The sequence below is a fragment of the Syngnathus scovelli genome, chromosome 20 (genome assembly GCF_024217435.2).
Source record: "Syngnathus scovelli strain Florida chromosome 20, RoL_Ssco_1.2, whole genome shotgun sequence".
Taxonomy (NCBI): Eukaryota; Metazoa; Chordata; class Actinopteri; order Syngnathiformes; family Syngnathidae; genus Syngnathus; species Syngnathus scovelli.
This window is the reverse complement of record NC_090866.1, coordinates 11,662,663-11,681,521: the sequence shown is the minus strand read 5'-3', so window position 1 is coordinate 11,681,521 and position 18,859 is coordinate 11,662,663. Positions and strand designations below refer to the sequence as shown.

The following is an 18,859-nucleotide window of genomic DNA, read 5'->3' as shown; positions in this document are numbered from 1 at the left end:
TACTTATTCTAATGGAGGATGAAAAAGATGAAAAGGGAAGTGGCGCCGAGCAGCGTGGCTCGGCGCGGCTCGGCGCGGCTCGGCGCGGCTCGGCGCGGCTCGGCGCGGCTCGGCGCGGCTCGGCGCGGCTCGGCGCGGCTCGGCGCGGCTCGGCGCGGCTCGGCGCGGCTCGGCGCGGCTCGGCGCGGCGCGGAGCAGCGCAGGCACAACAAGCACGCGCAGGCACAACAAGAGGCCATTGAAAAGCATCAGCAGAGTCTTCAGAGTTAGCGGCGGTGTCACGCGTGTTGGACAACACGCATTTATCTCAGCGGCACGCACCATTGTGCGCCAAAGGTGCGAGGTCTTTTCTTTTTCTGTGAAACCTCTTAGCGCGCCACGAGTGATAATGCGTCTCATTCTATGCTAATGCGTGTGTTTTACAGCAATCAGGCGACAGGTGACGATGGCGCTCGCCGCCAGAGATGTCGGTGAGCGCGCAAGTGTGGACGCAAGGCACCATTAGTGACTTCCCGGGCCCTCTTCAGGAATACAATGGGCGGCAAAATTGCTTTAATGGGAAAAAAGGGCTAATAGGAGACACGCGTGCGCGCGCACGCACGCACGCACACACGCACCGCCTTAGCAAATCACTCAAGCCGTGGAGAGCTTGGCGGCAGAGAGGGAGAATATGATCACTTGAAAAAAATAGACATGGAGGAGAGAAAATAGATGGTGAGGAGCCAGCCGCTAGCCGCTAGCTGCTGCTCTCCTTCCACTTACTTCCGCCCACGGCTTTTCCAAAACGAGGGCCCGATAGCCCCCGGCGAGCGGCCGGTCGGCCAGCCCCGAGCCGGCCGCTCGCTCGCCCCTTCCTCAAACAAACGACAAAATCTCCCTTTGCCATCCATTCCAAACAGTGCCGCAAAGTACAAATACTTGTTTACATTTTTCAGCAAGCTGTACTTTACAAGCTGAAATTGCTTTTTGGCTGCAAATCTAGCTAGCAAGCGAGATGTATTGCATGTCTCTCCTTCTTGCTCACACACACACACACACACTCGCTGTGTAAGACACGTCTGCGGCTTGCCTTTCAAGCGGCTCCTCTGTTCCCACCAGCAAAGGCCGGTGAGGCCCGCAGCATCTGTTTGACTGCAGGCCACGCCATAAGGTGGCAGGACTCCGAGGATCCTCGGCGCTCCCTCTAGATGGCCCTCCGCCGCTACTTTGAAAGGCGCCACCGCCGCCCCACCTGCTTCCCCTCCGTCTCCCAATCGGCACCGTGGTCGCTTCCGTCAAATGATTGTCAAAACCGATGAGACGTCAACGGGTCCCCTTCCCTCTGAAGCTCCCGGCCCCTGGAGGAGGACGGGGTGTCGTCTGGCTGGGCCGCGTCTTTGGGTTAGGGACGCGTGGCGTCACGGGGAAGACCCGTGCCTCAGAGGAACAAACAGATTAGCGGCTGGCTTCTTTACTCCCAGCGCGACATTCCCGGGAAGGTCTCCTAAACAGGCGTCGCATTCCCCTCCGGGTGCCCGGTGGCAAAGCCACCAGAGCCCCCCCCTTCTCCTGCCCCCCCTCAAAAACAAGATGAGAAACAGATCTGATGGCGCTCTCATCTGCACCTCTGTTAGTTCTTCTTGTGGAACCTCCAAGGTCGAACACCATTGGTGGTTTGAATTTGGAACGCTTTAGGAAATAATGGAAGTGCAGCATTACACGCACGCACGCACGCACGCACACACACACACGCACGCACACACACACACACACACACACTTGGGGGGTCGGGGGGGGGTCTTGTGACAGAGCGGTTCTCGGCGGCTAACGAGCGGAGCCACAGAAGGTACGTGCAGCCGAGCGTGAGCAAAGCATTGAGACAGCACGGAGAGGAGACGAGCGCCCGGCTAATGCCGCGTTAGCGAGCCGCTGACGGCGTGCCTGCGCGGCCCTTCCACACGGATCACGGGGGCCCGCAGCGCGACGAAAGGAGACACCTCGGGTCTCGGGGGGGAGCCGTTAGCCGTGACACGTCTTTGGGCCACCGGTTGCGACTCCTTTCGCATCTGAGCCTCTCGTTTGGTGACTCGCGCGGAAAGGAGGGGGCCGCGGCGGGGAAGGTGAGCTGCGACGACGCGACGGACACTTGCGGTCCGGCGGCCTTCGGGAGGGAGCCAGGCACCTCGGCTAATCGGACCTGAAGTCCAGTTTATGGGATGTTAAGTCCCGCCATTGGTGAGAGTGCGGCATCAATGGAAATGTCACTCACTTGAAATTCAACTGTTAGACATGGCGTCAGTTGTTGGCTTGCGGGACACTTTAAAAAACACAGCTAGATTTGAGGGGGAGCTAAAAAGAAAGCATGATGGAACGCTCAAATAGCGGAAGGCATCTTTTGAGCAACAGTCAGTGTTACCACAGCTCCCTTCAAAAGAAAAAACAGCTCTCTCCTGACTTGATTTGAAATGAGATGGCATTCAGCAGGTGCATAACATTTTCACAGTGTGTCAAAAAAGGAAAAGTGTGTCATCGTAGCTAACCTTAACTTTTGCAGAGTGGACTTTCCAACCCAGAAGGTCTGGACCGCGAGGCGGACGTGCGACCCGCACGGGCCGCCCTCACGTGGCCTTACTGGACACAAAGCAGATCGCAAGGTTTTGCTCACCGCGGTGAAAACGGCACCGCGCTGCATGTCAACGGCTTACCTGCACCGAGGCTGTCGTCTCGTCCATGTGCGTGCGTGCGTGCGTGCGTCAAGGTTGTGTGTGCATGTGGAGAGTTGGGGGGGTGTAATGAAGAGGCAGGCATTGTGCCTCTTCATAATGACATCATGGCTCTGACAGAAGCTGGAGAAGATGCCCGAGGTTCTCCGAGCGGAACTCTTCAGCTTGGCGCAAGTGTGTGTGTGTGTGTGTGTGTGTGTGTGTGTCACTCCCTAGGCTGTAGGAGCCCTCCTGGGCTTTGTGAGCTAAAGTCAAAGCGTCAAAGACAAAAACAAAACTTGACCACAAGCAATATGAAACAGAGGGCAGGCCATTTGGCCGCTGCTTGTGTGGAAAAGTGCGTGTGTGCGTGAATAGAGCAAAGACACCCGGGTGGGAAAAGACAACAGTGGCGGTGCTGTGCCATGGTGGGAGGGAGGGAGGGGGAAGGGGATGGGAGGGAAGGGAGTGATCGGAGAGCGGTCCAGGAAGTTGGAGGAATATGTGAGGGGTCAACTCAGCCTGCGGGCTCCGGGGAGCCTGGCTCCGAGGGCTCACCACGAGAAGCGTTGCATCACGGGAGTCCTTGGCGCGTCCTCTCCGCCTTCCCTGTGGCAAAGACACGCGTGTGCGTGTGCACCTTGGCTGGCTGGCTGGCTGGCTCACTCACTTGCAAACAACGCAGCACGCAAAAAGGAGCATCCTTGAATATTAAGAAACATGCAAGGCTTTTTATTTGATTGATTTTTTAAATCTACATTACATTTGAAAAACATGGACTTAAAGTTATTTTCTATTGATTCATATTTACTCGTCAATATTTTGTTCATTCGTTGTGTCAAGTAGAAAATTCGACTCAAAAGGAACACATTAACAAGCGTGCGGGTGCTGCTGTTTTGATGAGCAACCGACGGACTCGGCACTCGTGACACTCGGAAAGACGAAAAAGCCCGCATGACCTTTGTGAAGGCTCAACTTTGGATGCGTCTCGTGAGAGCGCGCGGGTGTCGCTAATGCGGCGACCTGTAAGCGCGCCGGCATCAAAGGCACGCGAGCGGAGGAGCGCTCGGCGGAGGCCGCTCGAGACGCAGAGATTGACAGGCTTCCGCTCGACACGGCGGGGAACCTCTGGCCCCCGACGCGCGCGCTAACGAGAGACGGGGCCTTGTGATGAGCGCTAATCGCCGCAGACTCTTGACCCCGCCGCCAATGAGGAAGGCGAGGCGGCAACTTCCCTGACCTGTGCGTGAATATGTCACGGCGGCTGATGGAGGCTTCGAGCCGCTGGGTTCATGTTCAGTTCAGACGCTCTGTTAAGGGGGCTCGCTGGGAGGGATGGCTCGCTCTGTTATTAGCGGCGGCGCCGCATTTTGCAGCGGCGAGGGACTAGAGACATTTTGTTCCTTGTTAGGGAGACAGTCGACCGTGCGTGTGTGTGCGTGCGTGCGTGCGTGTGTGTGAGAGAGGAAGCAACATCGCAGCATGTTTGTCTGTCAGGTGCATTTATTGTTGTTTGCGTGGCCGTGGAGTGTGCGCAGGGTTAGGGTACAGACAGGAAGGAAGAAAGAAAGAAAGACAACATTTTCGCTGCCTGCGACAGCTCTGGCTTTCAACATGCACCAGTGACATCACCACAAAGTCGTTTCAATGTCAAACTTGACTATGTACACAAAATGGGTTGGTTATCTTGCGCTTTGTGACGTCAAAGGAGTTGTTTTTGCCAAAACTGTCGACTTTCTTGATTGTGAGGCAGAATGGCGGCCCCTTTTAACTGGGCCCGGTTTTGCTCCTTAACTTGCATAGTTCAGGCCCCGACCGATACGGATATGAAAAAGAGAAGGGCGCCATCCCGTCCAGTTTGGGCTGTTAGCGAGCGCCTCTGGCTTTGGGAAGTGTACAGGAGAAGGAAGGGATTTTTCTCCTTTCTCTTGGGTCTACCTGCAGTGTAAGAATGACGCCACGCAAATGGGGCCAGCTGCATCTACTTGCTCCAGTCCACTTTGGCAAAGAAGGGGTGCGCTTTGATGTCGTCCACGCCGGCCACTCCGGCGCCCAGCCGCTCGCTGGGGTTGTACTGCAGCAACTGGCGCACGCACACACACACACACACACACACACACGGGAGGGACGGAGGGAGGCAGCCTTCAACAACAACGACGACGACGACGACGCCGCCACTTAACGGGCTTTGCTAACATGCAGCCGGCGACATTTTTCGCCGTGTTCTCATGCGCACCTGTTCCAGCAGCGATCTGGCTTCTTCCGACACAGACTCTGGGATGTTGAGTGCCGTGTGGCGTCCGATTCCCGCCGGATGGCACTGCAGCAGCGACTGCGGGGAGGAGAGATAACCATCAGCGCAAACAGAAAGAAAAGGAAAAAAAAAAAACAGGGCAAGCCAACGGGACGGGACGCCCGCCGAGCGCGGGAGCTAAGGGAGGACGACGCGGCACCTGAAACAACAATGATGACGGCCGTTCTGCTCTTCTTGGAACTGCCCGTGCCCGTGCGCATGTGTGTGTCACAGAATGGAAAACAAAACTGTGTTGTTCATCATGACAATTTTGGAAAAAGTTCACTGGAATGGTTAACCAGGCGGGATTTTGAAAAGCAAACGAGTGCACTCGGCCAAAAATACAACGAAAAAAGTGAGCGAGCGAGCGAGCGAAAGGCAGCTCAAGACCCCTAAGTGCACACACTAAAGCCTTATTGTTCAAATAATTGACAATAATGGCCAGTAATCACCGCGAGCTGCGGCGCATCTTCCAACGGAACACATAAAAAACACACACACACACGTACAAAACGACTGCGCACGTGTGTGTGTGTGTGTGTGTGTCAAGCTGTGGCGCTTTGCTTTGTGTGCCCCCCAGCTGGATCTGTTGCCTGGCTGGCTCCCTCCCTCCCTCCCTCCCTCCCTCTCGATACCTGCTGCAGGACTTCTGGCTGGGTTCCTGGCTGCAGTCAAGACCGCCTTAGGCAAGATCTTATCCTGCAAGGATCAAGAGGCGCTATTTGCGCTCGTGTCTGTGTGTATCTTTGCCAGACGTAATCATCAAAGGAGACATCTGTGCCGCTGACTTGTTGTTTTTTCCCCAGGTAAGCGCGCACGCATATTGTTCGACACCCCCGACTCGTGTTCGGGACGTTGATGGGCACCCTTGATGGCTGATAAGGAAACATGCCCACTGGCAAACAGTTACATTCTATTTAAATTTAATAAACAATGAAAAATTGAAGGCCTCGTTTTGCACTTGCACCGTTAGACCATCAGTCCTGTTGCACCAATCCATGTCGCTAGGAATAATAAAGAAACGCCAATGGCCCCAAAAAATTGTTCATGCCGTTTGACAGTTCTCTGTTACCCGTTGTGAAATAAGACAAAACAAAATGATTCATCCTTTGATGAGGCGGCCACGCATTGCATTTTCAAACCACTGTCTAAAAAAAAGAAAAAAAAAAAGTCAAAGTAATGTCATAGTAGAAGAAGACAGCGCCAGGAGGCGAGTCTGCTCACATTAAGCCCAAACAAGGTTACGAAGAGCACGCAACGAACCAGTTTCTCACTTAGCGCTGGCTCTTTCTCACTTAATCGTTTGACAGACAAATGTGAGCTTGGGCGAACGGCGCATTGCAAGCGACGAAGCAAAACGGAGGAGTCTTCAAAAGACGGACCCTGGCGCCGCACGGCCTTTGGACCGGCCAAGCGACGGTGACTTGAGAGAGCTGCCCCGCTCTTCACCTTCAAGGCCCGCGTAAGCTCTGCAACGCCGCGGCAGCCAGCAAAGGGGCCCGCCGAGGGCCGACCCCGTGGCCCGGCAGATGGAGCTCAAGCTGGGGGAGGAAGTCACACCGACACCCCTGGCGCTCCCGGAGAACCGCAGCGAGAGGCGGTGGCGGCCAAGACGCACCGTGCTCGCGCACATGATCTGGCAGCTCCCATCAAAATGCCAATCAACATCCCATAATACCCGAGCAGCCAAAGGAAGGGGAGGACAAAAAAAAACAAAACAACAACTCGGCCCACTCGGCCCTTTTCGGACTCACCGTGCTCGTCAGCAGCTCAAAGAGGATGGCGCCCAAACTCCACCAATCGCACGCGGCCGTCTCCTCGCCGGTGCCACCCACCTCTGAAAAAGAGAAACACATTTGGGGTCCAACAAATGGAGCAAAATAATGATCCACTTGCACTTCTTTTAAAAGAAAGAATTCGATCGACTCAATGTGCGGCGGCTACTTGAGTTTCAAAACACTCCACATTGTCCCAGGCCGACATCTTGAATCGCTCTGTCATACTGACACGTTTGCTTCAAAATGAGTGTGCGCGTGCACACATGCGGAGTGCGTGTGTCATAAAAGCGCAATTTGCATCATAAAAAAGCAGTTAAATTGAGGCAAGCGTCTGCGCGGCAACTTCACGCCATCTGCATGACCCGACCTCCCGACAGCAAACATGCGCACGTTAAGAAACGGAAAGCGCAAGAGCGCAAATTATGTTCTCTATGTGCCGTTTGAGGCGTCGCCATCTACGGGGATCTGAGAGTCATTCCGCCCATATCTCACGGATGCTTCCTACACGTTTAAAAAAAAAACATTGAAGAAATCAATGTGCCGGTGGCGGTCGAGCGAGCCATCGAAACGACCACGGCGGGGAAAGGCTAAAAAGCAATGCGTCCAAATTTGACACTGCGTGTAGTAAGACGGAAAAGAGCGCGGGCTCTTTTGCCAAAGTCAAAAAGTGCGCGTGGGTGCATACTAGTACAGTAGCTGCGCTTGGAAGCAGATGGCTTCTCATGCCGCTCAACTTTGCTTTGGGGGGGTTGTGCTCACCCAGGGGGGCGCCCGTGACCCCGTGTGCGCCCAGAGATCAGGCTTCTCAGCTGGGGGAACACGAGAGACAAAGACCCCTGCTCTCCTGGAGGGGCCGTGTGGCTCTCTTGCAGCCAAGGTTAGACAGGGCTATGATACTGTTGCGCGCACACACACACATGCGTGCCTGCGTGCGTGCGCGTGCACACACTTAGCGCTAACTGAGCAACCAGTCTTCAGGGCTCCCCAGGACTACTGTTTTGACAACCAAGGAGAGAAGATCGTCATTGAACGGACTAGTGATACCTGCGTAGCCCTTAGCTGGAGGGGCAATGGTCAACGCACACACACACACGTCTGAGAGCAAGGTCGATGTCATCACAATGGATTAATGTCGAAGGAGCCGCAGGGAGTGTACAGTGGAGCTGGCTACACTTACCGCTCTGTCAGAGCGATGCACGGAGAAAGGGAGACAGAGGATGGGGGAGGGAGGGAGGGAGGGAAGGGGGGGGGGGGGGGGGGGGGGGTTAAGCGCCTCCAGAGGCCACAGGTCATCGCAGAGCTACCCTTCCGCAGAGTGACTGCGTGCCAAATATTTAAGAACAATACAGCACACACTGCGCTGGCTATCTCCAATCACATGGACTGACTCTCCTGTGGGCCGTAAGGAACTCTCGCTCTCGCTCTCGCTCTCGCTCTCGCTCTCCTCTCCCTTCCCAAACACTTGAGGAAAGAAGAAACGCCGTTTAAGCAGATGAAAATTGCACTGAGGCATCCATCAGGTGGGATGATGTCTCACACACACACACACACAATTATAAAAGCAATACAGAATGATGCATACTTTTTACGATGGTTGGTTGTCTGTCTGTGTGTGTACACAACAAGTGAAATATTCAATCAAAAGTTTCCCTGAGCTGTCCTTCCCTCTCCATAGAAAAATAAAAAGAGATTCAATTTGCTTCTGTTTGGCAAACATTCAACTGCTTGTTTTGGTTTCATCTTGTTTCCATTGACTAATTATAATAAACCAAAACATTTGCCATCTGATATTTATTAGCGGTGACCAAATGGTGAGAAAGTAAATAAGCACAAGTGCAAAATAAACAGATTAAAACACTGCCACTGGATTTTTCCAAGTCCACTCCCTGCTCGTGTGTGTGTGAGCGTGTGCTTTCAAAACCTGTTTCTCTCCTTCTTTCACACACACACACACACACCCAAAACCATAGAGAGAGAGCAGACCCCCTGCTAGCTCTCTGGCAAACACTCATAAATCTGTCATCAGGAATGAAGCCATAGAGCTGACCCTGTCTGGATAAACAGCAATACAGAACAAGGGCAAGAGAAAACACACACACACACACACACAGTTTGTTGTTTGGAATGACAAGCATATACGTACATGAAATGAATAGACGTGTTAAATTCAGATTTGTATATTGGACAAAAGTGTGAAAAAAGAGAGCAATAAAGGCAGACAGGCAGAAAGCGAGCAGGCAGCACACGCCCCCTATTGACGGCTATGATTACAACGCCATGAATACCATCGGTGGTATTCAAACTAACAATGGGATTTTTCGGATGATCCTGTACATGTTTTTAATGAAATGTCTTTGGCTGTAAGACGATATGATAAACAAAGGAAGTAAAGCGCAAAGCCGAGCCGCAATAGCCCTGATGTTTTTTTAATGTATTAAGGCGCGGGATTATTCGGATTACTGTCTTTAGGTTATTTGATCAATTCTCTGCCTCATCGCCCAAGACGCTGGGTGCAGCGTGGCTATTTTTTGTGTTGGCCTGTTTACGAACTAAGGACATAGAAAATTTTATTTATAGAAATAAGGCTTTTTTTTTAATTATTATTATTCTTTGGGTTAGGCACAACCAGTTTGAATATATTCTAGATGGAAAATAGGAATTCAGTTGACAATATTTTAGTCATTTTAGTTCAAAATATAGTTTTTAACCTCATGATTTTTTTTTTTTAAAAAAGCAAAAAATGCCTCTCAAGCCTTGAGGTCGTCGACTCCACAAAAAAAAAAAATAGTGATGATTGTTTGTACGTGTCGTGTTTTATGAGAAAACTTTAACTGGAAATGCAATGAAAAGGACATGGAATTTATATACGCAACGGAAAAAATGAGGACAGATTATAGGTCACCTACCTCACCTTGTAGGAAAAGTCAATTTGATAGTGTGTGTTGTTTTCAGCAAGAAATGTGAATTCCGTCCGAGTGTGTGAAAATACCAAAGCGCAGAGCAGAATTACTCATTTGGTGGCAACCGCTTTGCTTTGCTTTGGCCAGATTTTGAGCAGCGTGCTGGAGCCTGCCGGACGGAGCTTGCCGGGGGCAACCGGCGAGGGCCGAGCGGGCGCCGCGGCTGGACTCAGTTGCGCAGCAGCGCCCTTTAGAGGACCGCGACAGCATTGCAACAACATTTGGTAAATTCGCACCGAGGCTGGGACAGAAACGCACCTTCCCACCCATTTTGTATTCATTTTTAAAGATTTTAAAAAGTTGTCAGAACCCTCACGACAAGGGTAAGTCAACAAATAGGTGAGAGGAGGTCTCACCTGGCGCGCAATACATGTTTGCGCTGGCCTCTGTGTCGCACGACTCCTCCACATCAGTCCAGCTGCAGAAGTAAGTCAGCTGAACATGACCTGAAAGAAAAAGAAGATTTTGGTTCTCAGCACCTCTCCAGTCAAGCGTCACTCTGACTTTTCTTTTCCAACCGTCGGCCTCTCGACGGGCACTTCCTTGCTTGCGGCCGCTCCTTTGCGAGTCCGTTTCAAGCGCGCCGCCCGGGCGATTACTCCTGTTTAGCGGCTAGCCGTTAACGCCATCATTAGAACTAATGGTGTCATTAGGTAGCCGTGGCCATTAGCCGGGGCTAGCCAGAATGATGCGGCGCGCTACTTGGTTGATGGGCCCTTTAGAACAATAATTACCACGGGGGAGACTAAAACAGCCACTCAGCTAATTAGACGCTTGCAGATAACGAGGTGGAGAGAGATGATTGTGGCACGACGAGAGAAGAAAATGGGGAGGAATGTGCAGGCCAGCGACTAAAACGGGCTCTGCTTTTTCTTTTGCTGGACAACTGATCAGATGAGAGAGGGTGCTCGCCAGACAACAGCTCAAATATAGATATACAGATAGAAAATGGATGTAAAGCGCCTCCCCTCCCAAGCAGCAATCTTTACACACACATTGAAGTCTTTTTTCACTTGTGCGATGGTTGATAAAGTTGTCCATTTGAGTTTCATAGCCGCTCTCTATCGCTCTCTCTCACCTTGGCGATCGAGGAGGATGTTGTTGGGATTGAGGTCCCGGCAGATGATGCCCTCGCGGTGCAGACAATCCAGCGCCGTCAGCAGCTCCACGGCCCAGCGACAGACGTAGGCCTCCGGAATTCGAGCCTGCGACGCGGCCAGCGACAACTCGTCCAGCTCGGCAAACAGCCGCGATACTTCTTGGTGGAACTCGACTTCGTCGGGCGTAACCGCCGACGGCTGCGTGCGGCGATGTGGTGATTTCTCACGGGCCCGAGGGGGTTGGACGTCGCCGACGGCACGGCCTTGTACCGCTTTGTCGCCGAGGCCCGCGTCGAGCAAAGAGTCGTTATTTGAGGCTTCAGCCGGCATTTTTTCGGGCTGCTTTTGTCCAAAAGTCAAGCTGTAGTCATCCCAGAGGGAGGTCAAGAGGGATGAAGCCGCGACACCGGGGTCAGGTTTTGCCTGCTGCCCTTCCTCTTCCTCGGGGAGTTGTAAAACATCCGGCTTGCTTGACCTTTGAGGGGAGGCGGCCGCCGCCTCCAAGCCCGGACGCGGCGCCAAAGTCTCCGATGGCTCTCGTTGAGAGTCGGCGGGCTCGCTCACGACGGGGAGATTGACCAAGAGGTCCGGCGGATGAGCCTCATCCTCCGCGGCCGCCTCTTCAAAAGAAATAACCGGCACTGACTCGTTGGAGTCTTTATCGCGTAGCTGAGCACTGTGGCGCTTGACCTCCAGAGCCAGCTCTTGAAGGTTCTCCACCACGGGGGGCTCTTCATGGGAGGAGGGGGGCAGCTGGACCTGCCACTGGACCTGCGGCTGGGCCTGCTGCTGGGCCTGCTGCTGGGCCTGCTGCTGGGCCTGCTGCTGGGCCCGCTCCCCGTAGTCTTGGCAGGTCACCTCGCTCGCGCTGTCTTTGCTGTCGACGCGGAAAAACTCCATGGGCGTGCGTTTGGACCCTTCCAGAGACGGCAACCCGACCGAGGAAGGCGGCGGGCCCGCGGGGTCGCCCGGCTCCGGACAGCCGAGGGACGACGGCGGGCTGTCGTTGCCGAGCAGCGAGCGGCTGCGCGAGGAGGCGCTGGGCGTCCCGCTGGCCACGTCAAACGACACTTCCGGCTCGCTCGTCGCGTCGTCGTCCACCTCCAGAGCGTCCGGCTCCACTTTCTCCTGCTCGTACTCGTTGCAAAGCGTTAGGTAGCTATTGGTGCACTCCTCCTCGGACGTTGCGCCAGAGTCTGGGTGGGCCGCCACTTTTTGGCGAAGCCTGGCAAAGAGACCGCTTTTACGAGGAGAGGCAGCCGGCTCACCGACTTGCTTGTTTGCCTGCGCCGCAGAATCGGAAGCGCACGCGGCGCGCGGCAAAGAAGAATCCTCAGCCGGGCGCGGCGCAGCCGACTGCGGCGAGTGTACGGCGGCCGTGTGGCTCTTCTGGATAAAAGGAATGTCGAAGCTGTCGTCCGAGTTGCAAGTGTGCAGGTACTTGCCAATGTGGGACCACAGCTTTCCGCCTGCAGTGGAACACACAATCGAGGAGACTTAGGCATGGTCGAAATCAAAGCTGGCTCATGGATTTTTTGGGAATGAATACATTTGTCAAAACTGCTGGCGGGAAAACAACCCAAAGTGCAAGCTCACAGAAAATAAGTCCAAGTTGGAATCCTTGAGCACCACCCAAAAGGTGAGAGCGATGCAATGAGGCCCGGGTGTTGGCGTCGCTAATGAAGCGTGCCACCACCTGCTATTGCAATAATGACCTGTGACACGCACAGCCATCTCCATCAAACATCTGCCCGGGACAAGGGCACGCGGCAAGACCGGCGTCAAGCGTCTTACCCTCGGCGTGGCCCAGCAGCAAGAAGACCGTGTCCTCCGAGTCGATGAGTTTCTTGAGCTGCACCATGTGCGGCACCGAGCGAGGCGTGATGCTCTTCTTGGCCCGGCCGCAGTCGCTGCTCTTCCTCAAACCCTGACGGAGGACAAAAAAAAAAAAGGATTGGAGACGTTCTGCATTGTCACCTTCTCGACTATACACACACTTCCGCAAAGGCAAACGTTCGTTATGGTTTGGGGAAAACGGCTGATCCTACTGTCCTTACAGCTGTGAAAGTTGCGAAACGCTCTGACAATGCCCCCTGGTGGCCAAGCGCACACCAGAAGGCGCCTCTTTGGATTCATCGTGACGAGCGAGCTATTTAATTCTTGCCGTTCTTTGTCTTCTGACTCCAGCCTGGCAAAGGCACCATTATCTCCTAATGCCAGGGATGCCCCGACTCAAAGTCAGCGGATCCATCAAGCTATACAAGCGTGTGTGACTTTCAGAGAGTCGCACAAATCCAGTTCACATTGGCAGCAAGTGTCCGCAGATATGTCTCCATATGCGTGTGTGTAGTCATGTGTGCCCACACCGCACGTTGACATCTGGCACGCGTCTCACACCTGAGCGCAGAGGAGCTGACAGGGACAGGCCCATTAGAATCAATTACAGCGGTCACCGACAGCGGCGGGGCGGGGCGGGGCAGGGCAGGGCGGGGCGGGGCATCTGGCACACTTCACACTCACCAGTGTCATCAGGACAACGACACCAGACTTACTTTCATGACGAACATCTCTCCTGTTCTCTTGTCCATGACCAAAAGAACCTGCCATGGCAGAAGGAAAGGCAGAGGCTCGTTAATAGGCAGCTTACAAAAGCGTTCAATGACGGGCTCGTATTCCACCCGAGCGCAAACTAAACGAGACGGGAGAGGGGGATTAACCCGTCGGGCCCCGCCATGTTTGCCGGGCCAATGTCACAGCCGCCGAACACTGATTTAAGCACATTAGGGCGGCTCGCATTATTAGCCGATTAGCCGAGCAGATGGGTGCAAACAAATGAGTTTGCACTCAATTATTGAGCATAGACACGTAACATTTCTCATTTCATTCTTTGACATTGCGCAAGTGGCGCCATCCACTTTTTGTCCGAGATCATGTTCAGTGGTTTTGTCCGTGCGCATTTCATTGCAGTCTTTGTGCATTTTTTCAAAAGCTGCCGTGCGATACGTCAATCAACGTAAGCGTCCGTACTTGCCAACCACTTTCTTGTTTTTATTATGATATAAGGAGGTTTTATGATTCAATCATTTTTTTCCGCATGTGTCAACGGTTTCAATTAACGAGCAGATGTCGCCAGCGCCGTCCTTAAATGCTGACCTTCCTTTCACACGTGCCACCAATGTTCCAATTTCTTTCCTTCCTTCCTTCCTTCCTTTCCTCCCTCCCTCTCTGCCTGATATCTTCATTTGCGCCTCTTTTCTGTCCTCACATCATCATCGCTCTCGCGCTCCATCATCAGCCTCTCGGGGGAGAGCCCGAGCATATGTGCGCGACCCGGTGAGTGAGTTTTGTGCGTGTGTGTGCGTGCGCGCGCTCTTTCCGCGTGACCCTGGCCGGGACCAAACAGGTGCGGGCTAAATGGATATGAATGGAGATGTGAGTAAACAGAGCAGTGTCGCTCGCCAGGGCGCTAATACGTATAATTAAGACACAAACATCAGGGAGGATGGGGGGGGGGGGGGGACGGCGGCAGGGCGAGAAGCTTTCTCCATCTGTCTCTTCTGTCCCCATTAAAAGTGAAAGGTGGAAGGATGAGACGAGGAGGGCGGGCCGCTCAGCGTTTTGCCACGACTCCAATTGCCAAGCTGCTTTGAAAGTGATGGAGCGGCCAAGTCGGGCGCAGCGGCGGCGGCGGCGCGCCGCTCTCGTGTCAACATTCTCCTTAAGGGTTTTACGCGCGCGTGTTGAGGATGAGCATCATTGATTCGGTGTCGCGCGGCGCTCGCCGAGCCGCTTGCCAAGTCATTTCATGGCTGAGTGGGGAGGCTGCTTCGCCGGCAGCTGGCTGACAGAACCGGCAACCCAAACTGACCTTGGTGCTAGTCATAAGCGCCGCTAAACGTGTGGATACACGCACACACACACTAGCTCTCTACAATATTATCAAGTCAATCTTCTGTTTTATTGCTGAAGGAGGAGAGGCCACTCGGGGACACGCTGTCCATGTTCATCAGGACACGAGTCAATGAATGTTCTGCACTTGCATGGACAAAGTGTTTGGTGAAGACAGACGCAAGCATTCGCGTTTCACCTTGAGCCCCGCAAATCCACTGACATTTTTGTCTCTTGTGCTCCCTATATACAATAAGTGTCAGCATTTTCTGGGTGGACTTCCGTTATCAGAAAAAACGTCTCGACGGCTCGGTCCCTAACCCCGAAAGACAGACGGCCCGTTTTTACGACCTTTCAGCGACTGACCTTATCGATGACGCCCACCACCCGGTAAGCGGCGAGATCATCGGAAAGACTGTGCTGGCTCCCTCTGCTGGTGGACGCGCAGCACTGCGCCCCCATTACCTGCAAGCAAAACGGTCATTCCGCGAAGACTGATGCACACCTAATGAATGAATCAAACAACGCGAGCGAATGAGCGAGCGAGCGGTGGCCCACCAGCGTCTGCGAAGGCGCCTGGCCCATGTTGGCGCAAAGATGCCGACTGGATATTTGCTCTGCTCGCATCAGGTACTCGGCCGTCTTTTTCTTGACTGCCTCTCGCCGCGTGGGGCTGGGCTCACCTGCGTTGTGATGTTCATTCATTTACAACAACATTTTCATGAGCATTCAGGAAGAGGAGGTCAAGGAATAGCCAATCCTGCCTGATCCCCCACTCTCACCTTGAACACCTTGAAGCAGCAGGTCCACTCCACTGCGGTAGAAGGAGAACGCCGCCCGGTAGTCCTGATCCTTCTCCTTCTGCGCAGCCACGCAGATAAGCTGGCTGGCTTTGTCCAGGTAGTCGGCCTTCAGCTTCTCCTTCTTGGAGAACAACGACGCGCGGCCAGGCCGAGGGACCTCCGGCTTCGAGGCCAGGGAAGCGGGCGACGGGGGGCGGCGGAGACGGTGCAGGGAGGGCAAGCGAGGACTGCTGCTGCTGCTGCTACTGCTGGCGGCGCCCCCGTGCGGCTGCTTCGGGGAAGTGCGGCCCAAGGCCACGCCATCGTTGAGCTCGGCCAGAGACTGCGTGTCCACGGCCAGGGAGTTCAACTCGCTGCTGTCCCCGGACGGGCCTGGAAAATGTGTGGATAGAAGGAACATACCTATGCTTGAATGTGAATTGCAGCTCTCATGCAATTATTAAGACCAAGAACTCAAGCTTTACCGCCATACTCTGACGTGATTGTGAAATCTTCTGCACAGCTGCGGTCTCGGTGAACTGAAGAAGAAATCCAAATGGATCGTAAGGATTGTGAGAAAAATGCCCACGCCCACTCTTTGATTTTTACATTGTGACTTGGAAGAGTCCAAGGATCACTTCTAACTTTCATCGTGGCTGCTAGAATGTCAGCTCAGCAAGGCCCTTGCAGATAGAAAAGTAGTGCTTTGGCATCCTCTTGTGGCCGATCAACATTCGAGAAGGCATTTTTTTTTTTTTTTTTACACACACAATAGCATCAGTGCAGAATCAGATTTTGAAAAACTGAAAATATGAGCACCTACCATCCGAGCTGCAGTCCGACAAACCGCCAGCCAGAAATTGGGAGAAAGGCTCGGACGGTCCGATGAGGTCCGAGCCGTCGTGGACCTCGCCGCCCTGGACGACACGTGTCAAGATTTGGGGCTCGTGCTTTCGAGCATGTGCATTGGATGGAGCCGACGTCTTACCTTAAAGAACTCGCGGATGTGCTGGCTGCTGTACAGAGCGGGAATGTTGGCAGAGAACTGCAGCAGATCCTCCAAGCACTGTCTCCTCTCCTCAATCACGGAGTCATCAAAGCGACCTCCACGTCAAAGAAGAGACATTTTTCCATATAGTGTCACCTTTGAGATTCTTCCTAAGAAACAACTTGGCTCTCTCATCATCGATGGCTAGGAGGCAGAACAAGATCTCACTTTCTTTTTTTTCTAATTTGTAGACATGAGAGAGCCAAGACAAATGTATTTGATACAAACTTACCAAACACCTTGGCCTTGGCAAAGGGAGGAAACAGTTCCGATTGGCTGCAAACACTCTTGTGCAGCTGCCAGAGGTTGTGGTGAAGTTTCCGAAAGTCGCTGTACCTTTTCCACACCGTTATCTGGACAATAGTGACAGACAGCGCAGTGCGATGGGGTCGGTCAAACAAAACAAACAAACTCAAGTCCAGATCCGCGGATCCAGTAGCTACTTTTCTTTACTGTGTGCGAGAAAGTCGGCTCGCTCCCCGTTGAAATCAGCCTTTCTCAAGACAGTAATTAACATCACGCTGAATGCATTCGCGCGGCTTCCGGGTAAGAGTGCGCTGCATTCCGAAGTGGACGTCCTAACTCAAAAGCCAACTCAACTCGTGCGGCCCACCCTAGTCCTGCGTGAGCCGTGTCTCCCTCCCTGTTGTGCAACTCACCAGACTCAAAAGACCAGGTGATCAGCAAGCTCTGTGGAAACCGCTAATGATTTGAATGTGGTGTGCTGCAGCAAAGAGAGAATGTGGTGCTTGTTGGACCAGTGTGCCCTACCTCTACACCAAGTAATGAGTGATTCCCACACAAGTGAAAAATGTTTGCACGGCTTACCTCTTGGACGTCTTCGGTGTTATTCCTAGAAATGATCTGTGCAAAACCAGAAGAGGGGGAGAGGAGTCAAGATTGTAATCCAATTGTTCTTGTGGGGGCTGATACAAATATGAGCAGGGAGGGGGACAATGGATGCATTATATGGTGAATGACCGGGGGAAGAGGGAGACATCACCAGTAAATTTGAAGGTGATGGTCTGTATCAAACTGCTGGCTCCTGAATTCCCCCCCGCCGCCGCCGCCGGGATCAATAAAGTATCAATAAAGTACCTATCTATCTAGCCATCCATCCATCCATCCATCTATCAAGACTAAATAAAGAATAACGCATTGATAAACTTTAATCGGTTTTATCAGTAGTAGTTTGACATTTGAGTTGGATAAATTACATTTGGTTAAAGTATAAAATAGTATTTATCCCGCGTTTTGCCCTTAGGCAGATTTCGTATTTCAGGGTTGCTATATACGTCAATCATCTGTGCGTACGCAAACTTCATACTTCCTCGGTATTCCTGACACACCGCTGCGCAGATCGCGCATTTCTGAACACAGATTTCAAAATTCCTGTACATAATGTGAAGATAAAATTGGAACACGCCGTTCAGTCATAGCAAAGTACATTCCCCTGTAAATGATACAAATCCAAGCTCCTGGGTCCTCTTAAAGCGTAGCGAACCACTTCGCTACGCAGTTTACGCTTGGCTTTGGGTCAGGTTCATTTACGGTTGTGATGGCAAATGCTTAAGCAATTACCATAAGCCCCAAGGGCGTACAATTGGTCATTTTAGAAGGAGCATAACTTTATAAACACACAAATGCAGCAACACTGCTATGTTGTCGTGGATACCGTTAGGCGTTCGCATCACATTAGCTCGACTAGCTTAGCTCGTGCTAGCTGCATAGCACCATCTTTATTAGCCACAGCTGGCAACTCACCCGCGCGGTCACTTTGTAAACTGTGTAGCCTTTCGAGTGTTTCGTGGGCTCCGTGACGGTATAAAAACGAGCGAAATCCCCGTTGTCCCGCTGCGATATCATTCTGATAATAACATTGCCGAAAGCTTGAAGCCGGCCGGCCGGCGACGCCGTACACATGCAATCACTTTGACAGCCGCGGCGAAATGCCAGGAGGAGTGAGAGCTCTCTCCCTCGAGCAAATCTATGAAATCGTTACGTCCTACGTGTGAGACCACTGAAACGGTTTTTTGTTTTGTTACGTTTTGTTTTGGCTTTTTAATTGGTTAAATGCATTTCCTCCACCACACCTATTAATCCTACATGGCAAAATATCACAATCAAAAGACAATACAAAAATCACAAATCTAACTGTTATCATTAATATTGCGGCGTAATTGATAACAATGACAATAATGCAGAGTATTTTATCACCCGTGCAAACTACTCTAGCAATGCTAAACACTAACTGCATTCAAATGAATATCCTAAAACTGCATATGTATAATATTTGCGAAATAGATGACACAACAGAAACCGAATGAGA

At 52.6% G+C, this 18,859-nt stretch overlaps 1 protein-coding gene across 1 annotated transcript; it reads right to left on the bottom strand.

The window, feature by feature from the left end:
* Positions 1-4,166: 4,166 nt before the first annotated feature.
* On the bottom strand, positions 4,167-18,453 carry rps6kc1 (ribosomal protein S6 kinase polypeptide 1). The gene is made up of 16 exons (XM_049756168.2): positions 18,295-18,453; positions 17,359-17,394; positions 16,763-16,883; positions 16,471-16,586; positions 16,306-16,399; positions 15,968-16,021; positions 15,483-15,875; positions 15,259-15,383; positions 15,067-15,165; positions 13,365-13,412; positions 12,607-12,739; positions 10,791-12,281; positions 10,069-10,158; positions 6,729-6,811; positions 4,918-5,013; positions 4,167-4,764 (listed from the first exon to the last, which is right to left on the bottom strand). The coding sequence occupies exons 1-16, from the start codon at positions 18,451-18,453 to the stop codon at positions 4,663-4,665; spliced, it is 3,240 nt and encodes a 1,079-aa protein (XP_049612125.1). The 3' UTR covers positions 4,167-4,662.
* Between the last annotated feature and the right edge of the window lie 406 nt (positions 18,454-18,859).

Coding starts and splice junctions, on each gene's coding strand:
- rps6kc1 (XM_049756168.2), bottom strand. CDS start 18,453: ATGTGTACGGCGTCGCCGGCCGGCCGGCTTCAAGCTTTCGGCAATGTT. Junction 16,400..16,470: donor ACATCCGCGAGTTCTTTAAG/GTAAGACGTCGG, acceptor CGTGTCGTCCAG/GGCGGCGAGGTCCACGACGG. Junction 5,014..6,728: donor TTGAGCTGCTGACGAGCACG/GTGAGTCCGAAA, acceptor TCCTCCCCGCAG/TCGCTGCTGCAGTGCCATCC.